Below are 19,645 nucleotides of genomic sequence, written 5' to 3'. Positions count from 1 at the left end.
TTTTTTTTGCAAATCAAACTTTAAATGTGACTTCATTATCTCTCTTCCATTTTTATTGTTGAATAAGTGAATGAAATATTAAACTAAATTATAACTTTTCCTGAACTGTTTTTAAATCATAGGTAGAGCCAGGGTTTTCTTCTTCTCTCTCTCTGTAATTGTGACATGAATGTACTTTGATCCCAGTAATCATTTTCAATCAAAGGGAAAACAAATGAAAAAAAGTCCCATGCTGGAATGCTGCAAATAGGTAAGCTCGCTTATTAGAATCTTTTTTTCTTTTCCTCTTACAGGCCAGTCACATAATACATATCCAAGTCACAGAATGCTAATATAAACCTTGCCCACCTCTCTCAGCCCGTCTTTCTTACTCAGACAGTTTCTGAGCAGCTCTTTGATGAAGACACAATCTTCAGTTTCCAGGACAAACTGAGCCACAGCCTTCCCTCCTGGCAGATGGCTCCTCACCATCTGACTTTTGACACTGTCCAGGACAACTCCCCTGATGTCTTTAGGCTTTCCTGGCATACCAAAGATGAGAAACAGACCCAGGCAATCCTCTCCTATTAACTTACAGAATTCTTCCAGCTTATCAAATCTACTTTTCTTCCAGGAAGACTCCTCTACCCTTGATTCTGGATTGGAAAGGTCACAAGGCTTAGATTCCACAGAAGGAGGTGAAGACATCTGCAGAGTCTGTACTGCCAGCTGAAGCTTTATTTGCTTGTCAGATCCCCAAAAGGTCCAAATCCAGTCTGCACCAAACAGGAAGGCTTGATGCTTGGTCATCTTGGTGGTGGTCAGCCACTCATCAACTCCCTTTTCTTGGCAGAAAGCGATGAAATGGATTAAGAAGATCTCATTCAGAGTATTTGCAGCTGGGCAGAGTTTACTTGGAGGATATTCAAATCCAAGGTACTCCTTCAGTTTCTGAGCTGCATGGACTATAGCTTCACTGACCACTTCACAGACGACGGGCACCTCTTTGCTGTCCTTCAGAGCCAACTGTTGTGATGCTTTCTGCCCCATTTTCTCTGTATCCAAATTATCAAACATGTGACTCTGGTTCAGAAGTACTTCTTTTTCAAAGTAAAAGTTCTGCAAGGAGGTCACATCTGTTAATGGTTCATGTTTTTCTAACTCTACAGCTTCCTCGGGTGTAGTTAAGCATATATACATACAGCTAAATAAACATGTTAGTTCTCTCTGTTTGTCAGTTGGGTGTGTTGTGTTCATACAGTTCCTGCTGGTTTATTAAGTTAAGATACTAAATTCCACACAAAACATCTGTTCTATCTAGGTTATATTCACTCTACTTTTAATCTTTGGTCATCTCTTCCAACATGTTTCCTCTTTCCAAGTTTTAGTTGAAGCAAACATATCACGTTAGTTCTTTTTGCTGTTGTTTTTTGAGATAGGATCTCACTCTGCTACCCAGGCTGGAGTGCAGTGGTGCAATCATGGCTCACTGCAGCTTCAACCTCCCAGGGCTCAGGTGATCTCACCTCAGCCTCTTGAGTAGCTGGGGCTACAAGTGTACACCACCACACCTGGCTAACTTTTGTGTATTTTTTGTAGAGGTGGGGTTTCACCACGTTGCCCAGGCTGGTCCCGATCTCCTAGGTTCAAGCAATCCTCCCGCCTCGGCCTCCCGAAGTGCTGGGATTATAGGCATGAGCCACTGCACCCAGCCCTGTGTTAGTTTTTTAAATATCCATACACCTCTTTCTACAACTAACTTCTTCCAATATGTAGGTGAGTCATTTCCATTTGCTTTTCCTATTTTCTTTTTTGTTTGTTTGTTTCTTTTACCTTCTGCCATGATTCTGCATTCCCCAGCTCAGTTGCTTTTTCTACAAAAGCTTCTCAAACAAAGGCCTCAAATTCCTATCTGTTGATACATGTTATAAACTCCATTCAAACATATTTATGGCAGTTTATAAGGAGATTGTATTATTTTCTGTATCAGAAACAAAGCCTGTTACTATGAACAATGGAAAATGAAATAAGAGCAATAAAAATGAGGCAATTATCAATTGACTTTATTTCCTTTCATATGATAACACCAGCAGTGTATGATATTTTGTAAATAAAATACATCATAAAAAAATTTAACCTTATCACATACTATCAGTTAGGTTATACCATCCTGAATAGAAAATATTTGGGCCAGGCATGGTGGCTCAAGCCTGTAATCCCAGCACTTTGGGAGACCGAGGCGGGCAGATCACAAGGTCAGGAGATTGAGACCTTCTTGGCTAACACGGTGAAACCCCGTCTCTACTAAAAATACAAAAACAAAATTAGCCAGGCATGGTGGCAGGCACCTGTAGTCCCAGCTACTCGGGAAGCTGAGGCGGGAGAATGGCGTGAACCCAGGAGGCAGAGCTTGCAGTGAGCTGAGATCGCACCACTGCACTCCAGCCTGGGTAACAGAAAAAAAAAAAATTGGCATCTGTAACAGTCTCCTGGTATTTTCAACCAGGTTCTAAGAACAAATTGATTTTTTCAAGTGGTGACATCTAGTCACATTAAAATAAAATCCAAATAAAGTAAGTTCAATACAGTTATCACATAATGAATGGTACAGTTTAAAGAAAATTATTATTAGCATCAAATCAATTGTTATGAATAAATAGTAATTTGAGATTACAAGTTCTTTAATGAATAGCTTGGTAACCTGCTGACAACTTAAAAGATAATACCACTGATATTCAAATACGGTTTATAATCAAGTCCAATGGCAGATACTGAACTGCCCACCTCCACCTCAATTTGTGAAAACCTGTCTTTTGTAGGGTTGGCTACCATGGGTAATTATGTAGCACTGAATAAAAAATAGAATGTTTTTCTAATACTTCTACAAATATAATAAACACAGTAACAGTTTTTGCTGCAGCGATTTTCTTTACAAAGACTATTTGGGCCCAGTGCTACAGAAAAACATGAACTACATCTTATCATCACAAAATAGCCATTATAAAATGAATTTTGCAGCCTCTATTTTTTTGAACTTTGAAATACAATGTTCAGACAAATATTCAACTTTTTAAAAACCTCCATTCATTGATAGCCTGAGAAATGTACAATGAATATGTTTAGGCAGACTTAGTATTTTGATGTAACGACATAGCTAACAAAGAGAAAAGAAACAATACTGTCAAGGTTTCTGCTTTGCTTTTGGTCTCCTCAAAAACTATTTCTACAAATTTTGGGGAGAGGAGGTGATTCTGAATGTATTCAAGTTAGTGGTAGGCCAGGCAGAGTGGCTCACACCTGTAATCCCAGCACTTTGAAAGGTTGAGGCGGGAGGATCACTTGAGGACAGGAGTTTGAGACCAGGCTGGAAAACATGGTGAGACCCTGTTTCTACAAAAAAAATTTTTGAAAAATCAGCCAGGTGTGAAGGGTGGGGTGGGGTGGGAGGCCACACACCTGTAATCCTAGCTATCAGGGAAGCTGAGGTGAGAGGATCACTGGAGCCTAGGAATTCAAGGCTGCAGTGAGCTATGATCACGCCACTGCACTCCAGCATGGGCAACAGAACGAGACTCTGTCACTAAAAAATAAAAAATAAAAAATAACAGGCTGGGCGTGCTGGCTCATGCCTGTAATCCCAGTACTTTGGGAGGCTGAGGCGGGCAGATCACAAGGTCAGGAGTTCGAGTCCCAGCCTGGCCAATATGGTGAAACCCCGTCTCTACTAAAAACACAAAAATTAGCCAGGCATGGTGGTGCATGCCTGGAGTCCCACCTACCTGGGGCTGAAGCAGAAGAATGGCTTGAACCCAGGAGGTGGAGGTTGCAGTGAGCCAAGATCATGCCATGGCACTCCAACCTGGGCGAAAGAGCGAGACTCCATCTTAAAAAAAGTATACTAATGTCCCTCAAGTTCTTCCATATGAGGTAAAGGGATCCAAGATTAAGGTTGAAATTCTTAAACTGTTCAACAATTTTGTGGTGTCATCAAAAAGGAATATGTCATATATATTAATTTAGCCTCAATGATCAACATTGTTAAAAGTCAGTATGGAGAAAGATCATTCTGACCTTTTCAGAAACCAGCTGGTATATGAACATTCTGATCACCAGATTGTTTTGAAAACGTGATCTTTTCACCATCGTCCTTAGGTCACAAAATAAAAGTTCTATTTTCTATGTACTGTATATATACATATATTTAGAAAAATATATAAAAATAAGACAATAAGAGGCAAGTGGAGGTGTGGCTGGCATTTAGTGGGCACACTGAATGCTTAAAGAAGTTCCACATATTGATTCTGAAATCATATAATGTCCTACTTAGGTGGCTACAGTGAACACTGATGTAACAAAATCATTCACATCCTGGTTACTGTCCCCCAAGTCCTCCATACTGCGGATGTGAATGGAAACCCTCCAGTAAAATACTCATCTTAAATGCAACACTTTAAATATAATATATCACAGATTTTTACATTAAATAGAAGAAAAACAATTATACTCTCATTCACCAGTGTCTTATTTTTTGTGGCGACTTCAGAATCGGCACATTACTCCTGCTTTCTGTTTAAACTTCTCGACAGCAGAAGTTGGAACAACAAACAATAGACAATCCGCTGCCTGTTGTATATACTGTGAGTGTTTGGAAAAGCAAGTAGGAGAAAGACTAAGCACTCCTGATGTTCATCCAGGTGCTACGGTCAAACGTTTGAGTCTTCATCTGTAATGCTGGCACTGGGGGAATGGGCAGCAAAATCTTTAAACATGTCATCTTCTTTTAACATGTGCTGGAAAACAAGGAGACAGGGAGTCACGCTGAGAGCCAAGAGCTCAGAACTACACATTCTCCAAGAGACATGTGGTCCTTTGGGGTTGTTATAAAAGACATTTATAGAATAACATTTTCAATTCATTTCACAAACTCACCGTCAGATTGTTGATGCCTTCAGAGAATGCACCTATCTGTCTCACTGTCCCTTCTGAATCTTCCATCTGCAAAGAACAAACCAAAACATGACATAAGTGTTTTCACAATTTCAGGGAACGTGCAGCAAGAGGAACAAAAGTCTAAGAAGAAATAATGCAAATAGCACTGAATGGGATAAGAGCAACAGAACACTTCTGGTGATAATCTCCTTTCACCACTGCAACCGGAAGTGAAAAATTAGAAGAGACACTTTACTGACACAGCTAGTCTAATGCCTTTGCTAACAGTAGCAAAGCATTGTTGATTAGAGGGGAAATATGCGGTCCCACGACTTTAATCTGAAAAGGCTAGGTAGAATAACCTGTCCATTCCTAACATGTTTTAATACAGAGATGGCAAAATATAGGTAAATATCACAGGCTTTGGAGCCAAAGAGACGGGTTGGGGATCTTGGGCAAGTTACTTAGCTCTCTGTGCCTCAGTTTCCTTATCTCCAAAATGAGAAGAACAATGCTGTCCATGTCTTAAGGTTACCATAAACATAGTATGCATTAAGTGCTTAGGATGGTAGCTGGAAGATATAAGTGATCTCTAAGTGTTCACTATTATTTTATTATTATCTGTATTTTTAGTTATTTGAAGGAAATGTCCTCGATCAGACACAGTATACAAAGTTCCCATTTAGTGTCTGAATGATGGAAGCACTTGAAAAAAGGTATATAGTGTTGGATTTACCTGCTCTAACCGGTCCAAATCATCTTCCTCATACAGGCGCATATCCAAACCAGGTTTAAATCCTTTCTTAGATGCACTTCCTGATGCCTGTCCCAATTCCATTGGACAAACATATTCTTCACCATCTTCCTGTTTCTTCTTTCTCAAATTCCCAAAATTGCTAAAGGCAAGTTTCTTTGGCTTTAAAAGAAAAGCAAACAAAAACATCCAAAGGATTTGATAAAATTCGTATAATCAAGGCCTGATAACATGTATTTTGCATTGCCCCCTCCCTCCTATATGTATAATTTAATTATTTACCCCATGGTAGAGAGAAAAGTATCTGGATGTTTAAATTTGGATAAAAACGAAAGGGCATCCTAGGCATATAAATGATGCGATGATAAATGACCCTTGTTATGAATCTCAGGAAATTAATCTTACTCTTCTTATTCATGCCAAATAGCTGAATAGTCACTGTGATAAACAAAATATGGCAAGAATAATTTGATTACATCATTACTATTATTTTTAGAGACAGAATCTTGCTCTGTTGCCCAGGCTGGAGCGCAGTGGCATGCTCATAGCTCAATCATAGCTCATTGCAGCCTTGAACTACTGGACTCAGGTGATCCTCCTGCCTTGGCCTCCCAATGCACTGGGACTACAGGCATGAGCCACCATGCCCACCTAAGAGAGAGCACTCAAAAAGGGACATGAACCTCGGACCCTCGGATTAAAAGTCTGATGCTCTACTGACTGAGCTATCCGGGTGCATTCTCTTAATTATTATACTTTTAAAAGATATATACTCAGTTGTCCCTCAGTATACACAGAGCATTAGTTCCAAGACCCCCATGTATACCAAAATCTGTACATACTCAAGTCTGGCAGTACCCGTGTACCTAAAAAGTCGGGCCTCCCTATGTGTGGGTTTTGCATCCCTCCACATTTGCTTGAAAAAAACAAAAATCCGAGTAGGAGTGGACCTGTGCAATTCAAACTCATGTTCTTCAAGGGTCAACTGTTCCTTCAACTTTAGAGTGGGCAGATAGCTAGACATGAGGGAAAGCCCCTGAGAAAAGACAGGTCTGGAAAATCTCGCACCCCAGAAACCACCCAAAACATCATGCTCCATTTGAGCAGAGAGGAGGGGAAATACCTATGGAGAAAGGAACTCCCCTTTTAGACGCCCAGTAATCACTCACTCTGCAGTTCACCTGCCAGAATGTAGCTAGCTGCATGCTGATAAAGAGGGGAAGAGGTCAAAGGAGAATTCCTAAGAGAAACGCAGGCACAGTACGTATAGATTTGACTGTTATACAACCTTCCTGGGGCGGCGGGAATGAGCAATGCAGCCTTTAGGCAGAATTACAGCCAACACCGGGCCCACACATGCGCACCAACTATAGTAATGGAGGGTCCCACAAGCCTGGGATGGCAACTAGGCAGGGAAAAGGCAAGGACTTAAGGCAGGAGCTGGAAAACGAGATAAAAAAGGCTGAGACTTAACACAGAGGTGAGAGCTTCAAGAAAAAATTGGACATCATAAAAACCCAACGCAGAACTCTTGGGCTCATTCTCTTTCAGCGGCCCGCTGTGCCTCGGTTTTTGGAGTGTACTGTCCCTTTAAATAAACATTGTTACTGCGACCCTGCTGTTTTCCCTGCAGGATCAGCCCCTGTACTTTTTTTTTTTTTTTTTTCTTACAATGAGCTCTTTGCTCCCTATTTCCCTTCAATAAAGCTCTCTGCTATCTATGAACTGTCTCTTGGCCAACATCTTTCTCCCAAGACAACTAAGCGCTGAGGATTCCTGCATCTGCTGGTAAGGAACCCATCCACAAAACTTAGTAAACCCCAGAAAACAGAATAACCAGGTAACAGACAAAATGTTGCCTTTGCGCCAAGCAATTATTAAACCGTATGAGCCTAAACCAACCTTCACTTTGGCAGTAGCTGTTAGAAGTACATAATCCGGCAGCTCCATGGCATCTCGCTTCTGGTGCTGTGCCTCAGCCCCAATCAGAAGGTTGAAATGAGTGGCCAAATGTCTTCGCAGCAAAGTCTTATTGGGTGGGATGTTCAATAACTGAGCCATTGTTTCCACATTAAAACGAGGCTCTAGAACCTGTTAAAAAAAATAAGCTTGTCAAAAGTCACCACAAATCATACATGTTTGTATTGTGCTTTATAATTTGCAAAGCTCTTTCTCTTAGATTATCTCCAATGATCCTCTCAACAGCCTGGTGAGGTAGACACAGTATGGACTTTGATCTTTAATTTACATATCTTTTCTCCATTTTGCCCAAGTTAGTGAGTGATAGAGCTGGTCCTGAAATCCAGGCTTCAGGCATCCCGATAGTAGGGCTCTGCCTCTCTGGGGTGCTGTCTATGGCAGCCAACTCCTTATGCAACATCAATGTGCAGAAATACAATCTGCATCCTTGCAGGGGTTTTCAAACACGATCATACGAGAGAAAGCAGCTACATGTTATTCAACGTGAAAGAGGACAATAAAAGAGAAGCGGCTTTAAATTCAATCTAGAGTTATAAGATATCAATACGAATACTCTGAAAGTAAAGATTTACTAGAAATAGGGCAGGAGGGTTGAGTCAGATGACTTTAGGATTATGATGAGCAAAAATTGATAATATCCTACTCACTAGACTAAAGGAAGCAAAGTAAGTCAATTTTAAATTAAATCAAAACTTTACCATGAGCCCACCATGAACACCACTGCCTCTGAGATTGGGGGCATATTCTGCCAAGTCCACGGAGCGCAGCCACTCCATCACTCGATGGTTAGTCCACTTCTGAACTTCTGATGGGGCGATGGTATTCTATGGGAACACACAACCAGGATCCTAAATATTAAATTGCATTTTCTGTCTAAACAGTCTGCTCCATGGAGTACAGTTACTCAACATCCCACTAAATGCAAAAAGAAAGGGAAAAATTCTCTTTTAAAGAATTTCTGTCATAGCTTGAGTTTCAAGCTTTCTTATATACTAATAAAGCATTGCTTTAGGAAAGGAAGTCTTTTTTTTTTTTTTTTTTTTTTTTTTGAGACAGGGTCTAACTCTCTTACCCAGGCTGGAGTTGCAGTGGTGTAATCAGGGCTCACCACAGTCTCCATCTCCCAGGCTCAGGCGGCTCCTCCTACCTCAGCCTCCTTAGTAGCTGGGACCACCAGCATGCACCCACCATGCCTGGCTAATGTATTATTATTATTATTATTTTTGTAGAGACAGGGTCTCCCTATGTTGCCCAAGCTGGTCTCGATCTCCTGGGCTCAAGTGATTCTTCTGCCTTGGCCTCCCAAAGTGCTGGGATTATAGGCATTGGCCACTATACTTGGCCAGAAAAGGAAGTCTTTACAGTGATATTTATCTGTGTGGATTAGGGAGTCAAGAAAAAAAAATACATCCAAGAAAAGGAAGAAGCATAACTGAAAAAGAACCCTTCGCTCTAGTTACACAAGTGGAACCATGAAGGAGAGAAAAGGAAGGAATACAGAAAAAGCCTAAAAAGCAAATGAGGCTGGATTTTAAGGCTTTTCCCGCAAGCTCCAAGAAAAATGGCTCTTAGTTTCGACACATGGACAGTCCCATGCCTGGGAAGTGCATGCTTATAAACCTCAATCTTAAAACGCTACCTCATCAGATGGCCGCCTCCGTAAACAGTTTGGTTCAAAGTTATTGATCCTCAGGACCTGGATGGCCCTTTTGATACTGAGATGGTGTAGCACACTCACAACCTTCAAAGAGAGTAAGTCATCCTGCAAAAAAGAACAAAAGGAGGAGCTCGCTGTGCTGGCCTGTAGCAGGAGGACTTTCTTAGGGAATCTCAGAAAACTGGAGTAAAAGGAGAAGAGCCCCTCAAACCAATATGCCCCAAGGGCTTGTCAGAACCCACTTTCCCATTTGGAACAAAATCTTCCCCAAAACCCCAAATTAGTATTTTTTGCCAATGAAGCTGACTTCCACCTGTTTCTCTCTCTTCCAGATGCTCTGAGATCTGTAGAACCTCAGGGCTCTGAAAAACACAGTTTGAAAAGCACTTGCTGGGTCACTACAAAAGGTGATCTGCTTTGACTTGATCTGCACATACTACAAACAGGGAATTTATTTGTTTCCTCTTTAGTTTTGAGAACTTTATCTGTGGATAAAGTACTTAGGCATTGGCTAAACTGCCCTCTCTATTTCCTTTCAGCAGGTAGCGAAGAGCAAACAATGCTCATTGGTGAACATGATCAAGAGTTGGCTTTCTTTTTTCTTTTTCTTTTTTTTTTTTTTTTTTGAGACGGAGTCTTGCTCTGTCGCCCAGGCTGGAGTGCAGTGGCGCGATCTCGGCTCACTGCAAGCTCCGCCTCCCGGATTCACGCCATTCTCTTGCCTCAGCCTCTCCGAGTAGCTGGGACTACAGGCGCCCGCCACCACACCAGGCTAATTTTTTTGTATTTTTAGTAGAGACGAGGTTTCACCGTGGTCTCGATCTCCTGACCTCGTGATCCGCCTGCCTCGGCCTCCCAAAGTGCTGGGATTACAAGTGTGGGCTACCGCGCCCAGCCGGCTTTCTTTTTTCATCTTTTTTTTTTGGAGAGACAGGGTCTCACTATATTGCCCAGGCTCAAGCCTAGGCTCAAGCAGTCCCCCGGCCTCAGCCTCCCAAAAAGCTGGGATTACAGGCATGAGGCACCACTCCTAGCAAGGCTTTCTGAACTAAGGCACATCATAAGTTTTGGGGAAAATCAGAACAGTGCTCTTGTTATACCATTCCCTGACCTTAATAACTCTCTAGTTCTAAATTATTTTTTAGTAAGGACTTGTCTGCTATTGAATAGCTCTAGATTATTATGGTTTATCTGGCAGATATTGTGAACAATTTTGGCAAAACTATATCAATAGGTGCAAAGATTTTGGTCAGAGTTAAGGAGAGAAGAAAAATGAAGTTATAAGTATCACATATCTATATTACCAATCAATCCCTTCAAGGAAGAATTTTCACCAGTCTGTGGCTCTTGGGAATATTTTCAAATATACCAAACACACCAAAACAAATTTTTCAAACAAAACTTCAGAAGAAGGTGATATTGGGGGCAGTGTGAAGATAAGCACCAGTCTACTTCCAAACGCACCCAGAAAACAAACAAGGAAAACATCCACTTTAGACACACCTTTCTGATAAAACATTTCTCATGAAAGAAAGAAAAAAATGTAATCTACTACAGAGATATTTAATAAAAATATTAATCAGTTTAAATCCTTGAGGCTACTAACTGGGCAAAAATGATTTCCTGAAGTTTTTCTGGAGTAATTCCTTAAAAGCAGTGTCTTAAGACATGTTAGAAAGAGTACTTATTTTAATCTAGGATTGAGACACCCATTTTAAACGTTTCAGTGTGGGCTCTTTTCATCTAACTAGCGTCAGCTTAAAAAAATATCTGAATGCACAATGTTTACAGTGTGATTAAAATGTTAATTATTTTTGAAATTCTTTATACTTCGAAGGATTTTAAAAAGAAACAGTTTTATTTTATATCAAAACAGACTTTCTGGGTGATTTTCTTCCTAATTTTGGATTTTTAAAAACTTTTTATTTTAAAATAATTTTAAATTTGTGGAGGAGTTGCCAAAGATAGAATAGAATTCTGTATATCTTTCACTTTCACTCAGCTTCCTCTAATGTTAACATCTTACATAATCATGATTACATTCTTCAAAACTGAGAAATTAATGTACAATTGACTAAATTGCAGACTTTATTCACATTTCACCAGTTTGTCCAGTAAGGTCCTCCTCCTGTTCCAGGATCTAATGCACATTAAAACATGTATTTTGTGACTTAGGACTTCTGGGGTCAAATTTTCCAGGGTCATTTACTCTTTTATAGCCATTTCACAGATGTTTCTTGCGATTTTAAGCTTGAATTTGTTCACATTCTCAGGGGGAACGTACTCACACTTAGATAGGGAGGCAAATATTTACTGAAAGTGTTCTAGCCATAATCGTGAGCTATTAAAAGCAGGGATCTTGAAACAGCTTGAGTTCAAACTCTCTATGACTTTCTTTTGCTAAATGTGGAAACTTGGTTACCAAGTTACCCAATCTCTGGATTCCTTCCTTTATACATGTAAAAAAGTAGGGATAATAATAGTATTATAATACTATAGATACACAGAGTATGTGTGTGTGTGTGTGTGTGTGTGTATGGATACACATACACATATATACAAACATACATATATGTGTATATGTGTGTATATATATACATACTCTATGTATCTACAGTATTATATGTGTGTATAATACTATGTATATATAGTATTATATAATTATATAGTATATATGTGAACAAATTCAAGCTTAAAATCACAAGCAGCTATGTGAAATGGCTATAAAAGAGTAAATGACCCTGGAAAATTTGACCCCAGAAGTCCTAAGTCACAAAATGTATGTTTTAATGTAGTGTCCTAGATTAGATCCTGGAACAGAAGGAGGAACTTACTGGAAAAACTGGTGAAGTGTGAATAAAGTCTTCAGTTTAGTTGATTGTATTAACATCTATGTTAATTTCTTAATTTTGATGAATGTAATCATGATTATGTAAGATGTTAACATTAGAGGAAGCTGAGTGAAAGGTATACAGAATTCTATCTTTGGCAACTCCTCTGTAAATCTAACATTATTTTAAAATAAAAAGTTCTAAAAACTTTTCAATATATATTATATACAATATAATAATATTAGTAATATTAACTAAAAGGGTTATTGAGAATCCAGTATTAATATGAGCAAAATGCTTAAAAGGATGTTTGACACATAGTAAATGTGCAACATACTACACATATTAGTATTATTTCACGCAGGTTTACATGATGTGCCCATCAAGGTAAGGGGCTTGGGTTCAATGATAGAGAAGAAAAATCCATGAACTGAACTCCAAATTTTTTTGATATTGAGAAATGCCTACTTAAGTTGGCTGTTTAAAACTTGCTACTTACTTGAAAAAGATCATACTTAGGGTAGTTAGGTCTATAGCCTACTTCACAAAAAGCTGTTTAAATAAAAGAATTTTAGGCTGGGCACAGTGGCTCACGCCTGTAATCCCAGCACTTTGGGAGGCCGAGGCAGATGGATCTCCTGAGGTCAGAAGTTCCAGATCAGCCTGGCCAAGATGGCGAAAACTCCATCTCCACCAAAAATACAAAAATTAGCCAGGAGCAGTGGTGTGCACCTGTAATCCCTGCTACTTGGGCAGCTGAGGCAGGAGAATCACTTGAACCCAGGAGGTGGAGGTTGCCGTGAGCCGAGATTGTGACACTGCACTCCAGCCTGGGCAACAGAGTGAGACTCTGTCTCCAAAATAAATAAATAAATAAATAAATAAATAAATAAATAAATAAATAAATAAAAGAATTTTAAGTAGAACATGGCCGGGCTCGGTGGCTCACGCCTGTAATCCCAGCACTTTGGGAGGCCAAGAAGGGTGGATAACGAGGTCAGGAGATCGAGACCATCCTGGCTAACACAGTGAAACCCCGTCGCTATTAAAAATACAAAAAATTAGCTAGGCGTGGTGGTGGGTGCCTGTAGTCCCAGCTACTCGGGAGGCTGAGGCAGGAGAATGGCGTGAACCCAGGAGAGGGAGGTTGCAGTGAGCTGAGATCGCACCACTGCACTCCAGCCTGGGCAACAGAGCGAGACTGTCTCAAAATAAAATAAAATAAAATTACAATAAAAATAAATAAATAAAGAGAATTTTAAGTAGAATATTAATAGTGTTATGGAACCTAAAACAAGGTTCTCCAGGAATCCATTTTTCCCACTGCTGTAAAGCAGGGAATAGTCCTACACATTGGTTGGAGGGCTAGAAATGTACAATAATGAAGGAACCAGAGTGGAAGTCTAGCCTTCCTCCCTCCTCCTTTAACCCCAGTAACTCCTGCTGTAGCAGAACTGGGCTGGAGTGAGACAGGTGATACGGTTTCAAGTAACAGTTGTCCAGAGTGGAAAGGTAGGGAGAAGACAAGTCCTTGAAGATGTCAGGTCAAAAGGGTGGCTCTTCCAAATGGTCATTGCACATAGAAACCCGTAACTTAGAGATAGCTTGGGCTTAAAAATTCTACATTCTATTTAAAAAATATATTTAGGCTGGGCGTGTTGACTCATGCCTATAATCCCAGCACTTTGGGAGGCCGAGGCAGGCAGGTCACTTGAGGTCAGGAGTTTGAGACCAGCTGGCCAACATGGCGAAACTCCGTCTCTCCTAAAAATACAAAAAAATTAGCTGGGTATGGTGGCGTGAGCCTGTAGTCCCAGCTACTCGGGAGGCTGAGGCAGGAGAATGGCTTGAACCTGGGAGGTAGAGGTTACAGTGAGCTGAGATCGCACCATTGCACTCCAGCCTGGGTGACAGAGCGAGACTCCATCTCAAAAGAAATAATAAAAAAAAAATCTTTATGAGATATAATTTGCATACCATAAAATGTACCCATTCAAAGTGTACACTTCAGTGTTTACATTGTTGAATGTATTACATATAAAATCAACCTTCTGGAGAGCTTAGTTTAAATTAGGCTTCACTTAGCTTAAATTGGGGTTTCAAATTATCCCAAGCCTGTTCAATCACAATCACCAAATGCTACAACTTCAACTTCATGGGAAATATGCCTGCCACTCTCAAGTTCAAGCAACAGCTTCAAACTCTGGCGGAATCACTGAAAACACTGTGTTTGGCTTACTCAATTTCTGTGTTTTTCAGAGAAAAAAAGTTTTCCCTCCCCCAAACCCCAGGAGAGAGTCACTTACAACAGTCATGTAATGTAGCATTCGACCATCAACCCGTCCTTCATCAAACTGGGTCTTATATTGAGGGAGGCCAATATCATCCAACCATCCTAAAAGAGAGAGGCCAGTGTTGCTACCATGCCACAAAACATCTGTTCTTGTGATTAAAAAGAAAAAGCAACTATGTATATAATTATTTCATTTTGTTAGAATAAAAACTTCTTACTAGTGACCCAGTTGAAATCCAGCTTCCCATGATTGGTTTCTTCTTCAGATCCCAGGGCTTGGAGTGCCAGCTGGAGTTTCTTTCGATGAAGTGAATGCTTGATTCCAAGTTCCTGAAACAATAAGCACTGACTTTATAATTCTATCTGTATAGGCTGGGTGCCACTGGCAAAGGATGCAAATTTCTCCAAAATGAAGCTAGCATTAAAGACCCAATTCAATACTAAATTACAATCCTAACTTGGGCTAGTAAAGTGTTGTTGAACACAAGGTCCCTGAAAAGCCACGACCACCACAATTATCTCAGGGGTGTGTTAGGCGTTCCCTAGTGACTCATTTTCTTTGTAAGCTAGGAACTGTAGAATGCATAAAAAGAATTTGACTCTTATTTTGTACAAAATATTAAATAATTGGGAAGAAATGTTAAATAATTAGACATAAATTGTAGGGTGCTTTTTTTTTCCTTTTGCAAAGTGAAGTTAATTGCATATCTTACACTGAGAAAATAGGCCAATGATAAAGCCATACAATGATTTCGAGAAATATGAACTTAATTATGCTTATGTAATTATTTTTCATTAAAATGCCCAGTGGCTTAAGTGTTCCATAAGGAATAATCAAGACCAAGTCCTCCCAAGACCACCAGAAAAAATATGCATGAAGCAATTGAAAACCCAAACTTCTGTTTAGAGAGTTTTTACTGGCTTCACTCATGACCCTTTCTGGACTATTAAACAACCCTACATTCATACAGTCTTCTTCTCAGTATCCATTGTGTGAACAAAATAGAGAAGCAGTCACCTTCTCTAGATCTTGTTGAGAAGCCTGCAAAAGCGTTTGGCCAGATGCAATCCAGTGCTTGCCAGAATTCAGGTACGAGCCCAAGCCCTGTTCCATCAGCCAATTGCAAACCTGCTCCTTGGTCCACTTGGCAAATGGCATATCCAAGTCACTACAGGAAAATGAGTAATTGCATGAAAAATAATCCAAAGCCAATCCTATGGCTTATCATTAGTTTTAAACAACTATACATTCAATAGACATGGAAATTCCCTGGTGATACACATTTGACCATGAAAAGCTTAATTTTTAGTATACATTAGAGGAACAACTGGTTGAAAGTTATCTTCTAAGACCACTGTCTTCATTTCAAATAAAACCACAGAAGATTTAATGTGATAGAGCAAGAACAAGTGCTACAGAAAAAGACTAAATTGGACAAACACAAGTCACTATATCAGTTTCAACCAATGTTGTTTGAAGATTGGATTCCCAAACAGGAAAGAAACTTAAGTCTAATTTGAACTAACTTTAGCAGAACTATGGTTTATTTCCATATGGTAACCAATGAGAAGAGGGCAATGTGTTGTCACTGAGTGTAGGAAACAATCAAAGCAAAATTCCCGTTTCCTTTTACTTAGATACACGAATAGTGTTCTTGTTCCGGGGTGGGGGCAGGGTGCGGAGGGGAAGATGAATGGTTTTTAAATAGCACAGAGAGCTCTACTGTGTTCAAAGACAACATATGGCAAATGAAGTTGTTTGGTATTTGAAGAAGGCCAAAGAGAGTTTCCTCCTTGATGTAACCTATGTCCAGTGTTCCACCTGTATGGGAGGGGCTATATTTAAAGGGTTTCTAGTCAGTCTATTATACTGTTAAAAGATTTGGTATCAATGCCTTGTACTTTATGTTTGGCAACCCCACCCTTTTATGCACAGTGAGTCAATGTAGTAGTTCTAAGCCAGCCCTAAACTTTGGTAAGAGTGTCAGAGCAGTTCTTAGAATCTTAATGGATAAAATATGATATAGTCCTGATAAATATAAGGATTCTGATAGCATTTTTGTCTTTAAGTGCTTTCATAGATTCTGTTATATACTAATGTTTCTTGAGTAGTTATTATCTGCCAGATATTTACACATATTAACTTATTTAACCTTCACGATCAGCTTTTGGGGTAGGTACTAATTATGATGATGAGAAGACTGAGGCACAGAGTGTGGAAGCTGTTGCTCAAGGTCACCCAGCTGGTAGAAAGTGGTAAGGCCAGAAAGTAAATCCAAGTGGTCTGATTCTAGAACATAATCTCAACCAGTATGCTAACCCATCTTTCCAAAGCTATGCTTTAGAGTACTTATAATTACCATCTATGTAAAATTTAAGTCTGAAAGCCATTCTAACACAGATGCTGCTGACACTTTAGCTCTGGCCTCTCCCCTGGTTCGCACAGCCCTCACCTTCTGTATGTTCATCAACCATTGACAAATTGCATTGCTCTAAAGATGATGGCCCCTTTCACTAGGCACATCATTAAGCAATGACTTTGTTTGACCCAATGGCAGTACTAATACTGCAGGACTCATGAGGCTATGATGCTTGGTAGAGATGCAAAAGTCTATCAGTTGGCTCTTCTTACCTGTTAGACTGTCCCAAGTCTCGAGACCAACCCAGTCGGGGCCCCGCGGTTGCCCTTGTCCCTCCCCTTTTGAATTCAGGCTCAGACATGTCATCTGGGTTGAATGTAGTTGATTGACTTCTCCTAAGTCTGAAGAAGACATAACACGCGTGGCCAGTATTAGACCTGAGGAGGCCTTAGACTTGTTAATCAGAACATTTTTAACTAGTGCACCTACTGGAACTAATCCTCTTTGTGTCGTTAACATAGACATTTAAATTTAAACTTTAACTAAGACCCAGTGAGTTAATAAATCCCACATCACAATCCAAACTTCCTTCCATAAGAGGAATACAAAGGCCTTACAAAGTCCATACCCATTTCCAGCCACTTTTAAGCAACATGTAAGACAGGGCCCACTCCACTTGTTCACTGCTTTACTTACTTTCCAAAGAGTTTCATGATACCTCTGGATTTCTTTTTGGAATCTGGAGATGGAGGCGGTATCTGGAAGGGACTGTTCCTCTGTGAATCTTTTGGCCGAGAAGAAGCACCAACCAGATCTAGGTGCTCTGCTGTCTCTTTTTCTGTTTCAGCTACTCCAAGAGCAGAATACAGACAATGAATTTTAAAATATGGAATGAGCATGATGTTAATCTTCTTGGTTCTAGAACTGTTAAGAATTCTTCTGTTGGTCTATAAATCAGTGATTTACAAACAGCACCTTGTAAATATTAGAAATGGAACACACATATATGTTCTGCTCCATAGTTTACTGTGTGTAAAGTTAATAAAATTACAAGCCCGTTGGAGATTAAAAGAGTGTGACAGGATTGCCACATTCTTTCCTTGAGTGATTTGAATTCATAATGGAATTATTCCCAACCTTTTCATAGCATGTGGTACTGCTGATTACCTGCTACATCCTTCAAAATCATATCCTTTCGCTTCTTGACATGACCACTCTGCTACGTCTGTCATCTGATAGTGTCTTTGCTGTAGCACCCCTGCTTTTTTTTTCTTCCCCCATGCCACTTTAAGATTATGTTCTAAGTGCCCTCTAGAGGATCAAAATCTCTGGGCCTAATCTCTCTCTCCAGGCCCTGTATCTAAATGCCTGTGATATTCCCAATTCAGTGTGTCGGGACATCTGGGACTTCACAAACTCATCCAATTTCCCCGAGAGTCTTTTTCTCTCTTTAAATTTTTTTTTTGAGACAGAGTCTCACTCTGTTTCCCAGGCTGGAGTGCAGTGGCACGATCTCGGCTTACCGCAACCTCCGCCTACTGGGTTCAAGCAATTCTCTGCCTCAGTGTCCCAGGTAGCTGGGATTACAGGCACCCACCACCACGCCTGGCTAATTTTTGTATTTTTAGTAGAGATGGGGTTTCACCATCTTGGCCAGGCTGGTCTTGAACTCCTGACCACGTGATCCACCCACCTCGGCCTCCCAAAATGCTGGGATTACAGGCGTGAGCCACCGCGCCCGGCCTCCTCTCTTAAATGGTCTTATTTGATATTTGGTTACTATTAACTAATATTGTCCCTGTTACTCTAGCTCAGACTCTATGTCATTTTCCTTTTACTCCTTCTCCTTTGGCATTTACATCAAATCAGTTACCCAGTTCAAGCAATTATTTATTTATGAAATGTATTCCAATCTATTAAATCCTAAGCACTGAGAGAAGAATGAACTGGATATGCCTAATTTTTCTTTTGACATAAAGTAAGTGCCTGTTGATTTTACCTTAAAAGAATTACATCCACAGTTGCCACTCTCAGATCTCCGAGCATTAACTATTTCAGTTCTTTTAGCTGTCCCTTAGTGGACAATCCCATAGCAAACACAAGGGCTACTGCTGGCTTCAGTGTGAGATTTTAAACTTTATAAAAGAAAGTAAAGGTTGTACTAAAATCACAAGAACAGTGTTTCAGCAAGATCTATGAGTTGCAGAAAGTTGATTTTTCTACAAAGCAGAGCTGTGATTATAGGTTATAATAAGCGGCATTTACCTCTTAGCATTAACAAAACAGTTCTTCTAAGAAAGATGCAAAAAAAACCTATTTGAAAATAGTTGTCTGAATAGATCAGTTTATTTTATGCATCCAGTGTTCATTCTAGACATTTATATCTATAGAGAGAGAAGTCCCGTTTGCTGGTCCATGTGAATAGATAGGTGGATATCTATACAAGGTAACAGCACCTTTTGGAAAAACCCAAAGGAACTTTCCCAATTCAAATCCTTCAACCATGATGGGTACAGGTGCCCCTGAAAATGCTGCCTAGCTTATCCTCATCTTAAAACTACCATATTTCCCTTTTTTATTTTGAGAACTTTTTTCCCATTTGTCCCCTGCCTTACAAAGGGGAAAACTGAGCTGCCCCTCTTCTAAAATCACTTTGGGGGGTAACGCCTCAGATATCAAGTAAAGTTGCTTCTGTCATCACTAAATATTATCTCCATCTTCAAAGTAATAAAACGTCAGAAGAATGTTCCCCTAAGAGAAGTAAGCCTAAAACTATTATATTCAATGTCTTCTATAAACCTCCCTATATGGCTAAAAAAGTTTCTTTTTGGAGGCTGGGGGAAATGTAAGCATGGAGAATGG

General features: G+C 39.9%; 2 protein-coding genes across 10 annotated transcripts in view; both read right to left on the bottom strand.

The window, feature by feature from the left end:
• On the bottom strand, nucleotides 1–1,956 carry REP15 (RAB15 effector protein). The gene has a single exon (XM_032159911.2). It carries the CDS (start codon nucleotides 1,234–1,236, stop codon nucleotides 319–321), a length of 918 nt encoding a protein of 305 aa, XP_032015802.1. The 5' UTR covers nucleotides 1,237–1,956; the 3' UTR covers nucleotides 1–318.
• Nucleotides 1,957–2,021: 65 nt separating this feature from the next.
• Nucleotides 2,022–19,645, bottom strand: part of LOC116472806 (liprin-beta-1) — a 160,724-nt gene continuing 143,100 nt past the window's right edge. For 6 of the 9 annotated variants that reach the window (XM_032159899.2, XM_032159901.2, XM_032159900.2 and 3 more), the window contains 11 exons: nucleotides 17,480–17,630; nucleotides 17,056–17,184; nucleotides 15,442–15,592; nucleotides 14,642–14,753; nucleotides 14,437–14,525; nucleotides 9,282–9,404; nucleotides 8,341–8,466; nucleotides 7,565–7,753; nucleotides 5,645–5,824; nucleotides 4,909–4,974; nucleotides 2,414–4,769 (listed from right to left, as the gene is read on the bottom strand). In XM_032159899.2, the coding sequence (XP_032015790.1) occupies nucleotides 4,683–4,769; nucleotides 4,909–4,974; nucleotides 5,645–5,824; nucleotides 7,565–7,753; nucleotides 8,341–8,466; nucleotides 9,282–9,404; nucleotides 14,437–14,525; nucleotides 14,642–14,753; nucleotides 15,442–15,592; nucleotides 17,056–17,184; nucleotides 17,480–17,630 (1,403 nt within the window). In that variant the 3' untranslated portion in view covers nucleotides 2,414–4,682. Of the gene's footprint in view, nucleotides 4,770–4,908; nucleotides 4,975–5,644; nucleotides 5,825–7,564; nucleotides 7,754–8,340; nucleotides 8,467–9,281; nucleotides 9,405–14,436; nucleotides 14,526–14,641; nucleotides 14,754–15,441; nucleotides 15,593–17,055; nucleotides 17,185–17,479; nucleotides 17,631–19,645 lie in introns of all 9 variants that reach the window. The other 3 variants (XM_032159905.2, XM_032159906.2, XM_032159910.2) reach the window with 1 other exon arrangement.

The sequence above is a fragment of the Hylobates moloch genome, unplaced genomic scaffold (assembly GCF_009828535.3).
Source record: "Hylobates moloch isolate HMO894 unplaced genomic scaffold, HMol_V3 SCAFFOLD_8, whole genome shotgun sequence".
NCBI classification, from domain to species: domain Eukaryota; kingdom Metazoa; phylum Chordata; class Mammalia; order Primates; family Hylobatidae; genus Hylobates; species Hylobates moloch.
The sequence above is the reverse complement of the archived record's forward strand: the minus strand, read 5'-3'. Positions and strand labels throughout refer to the sequence as shown.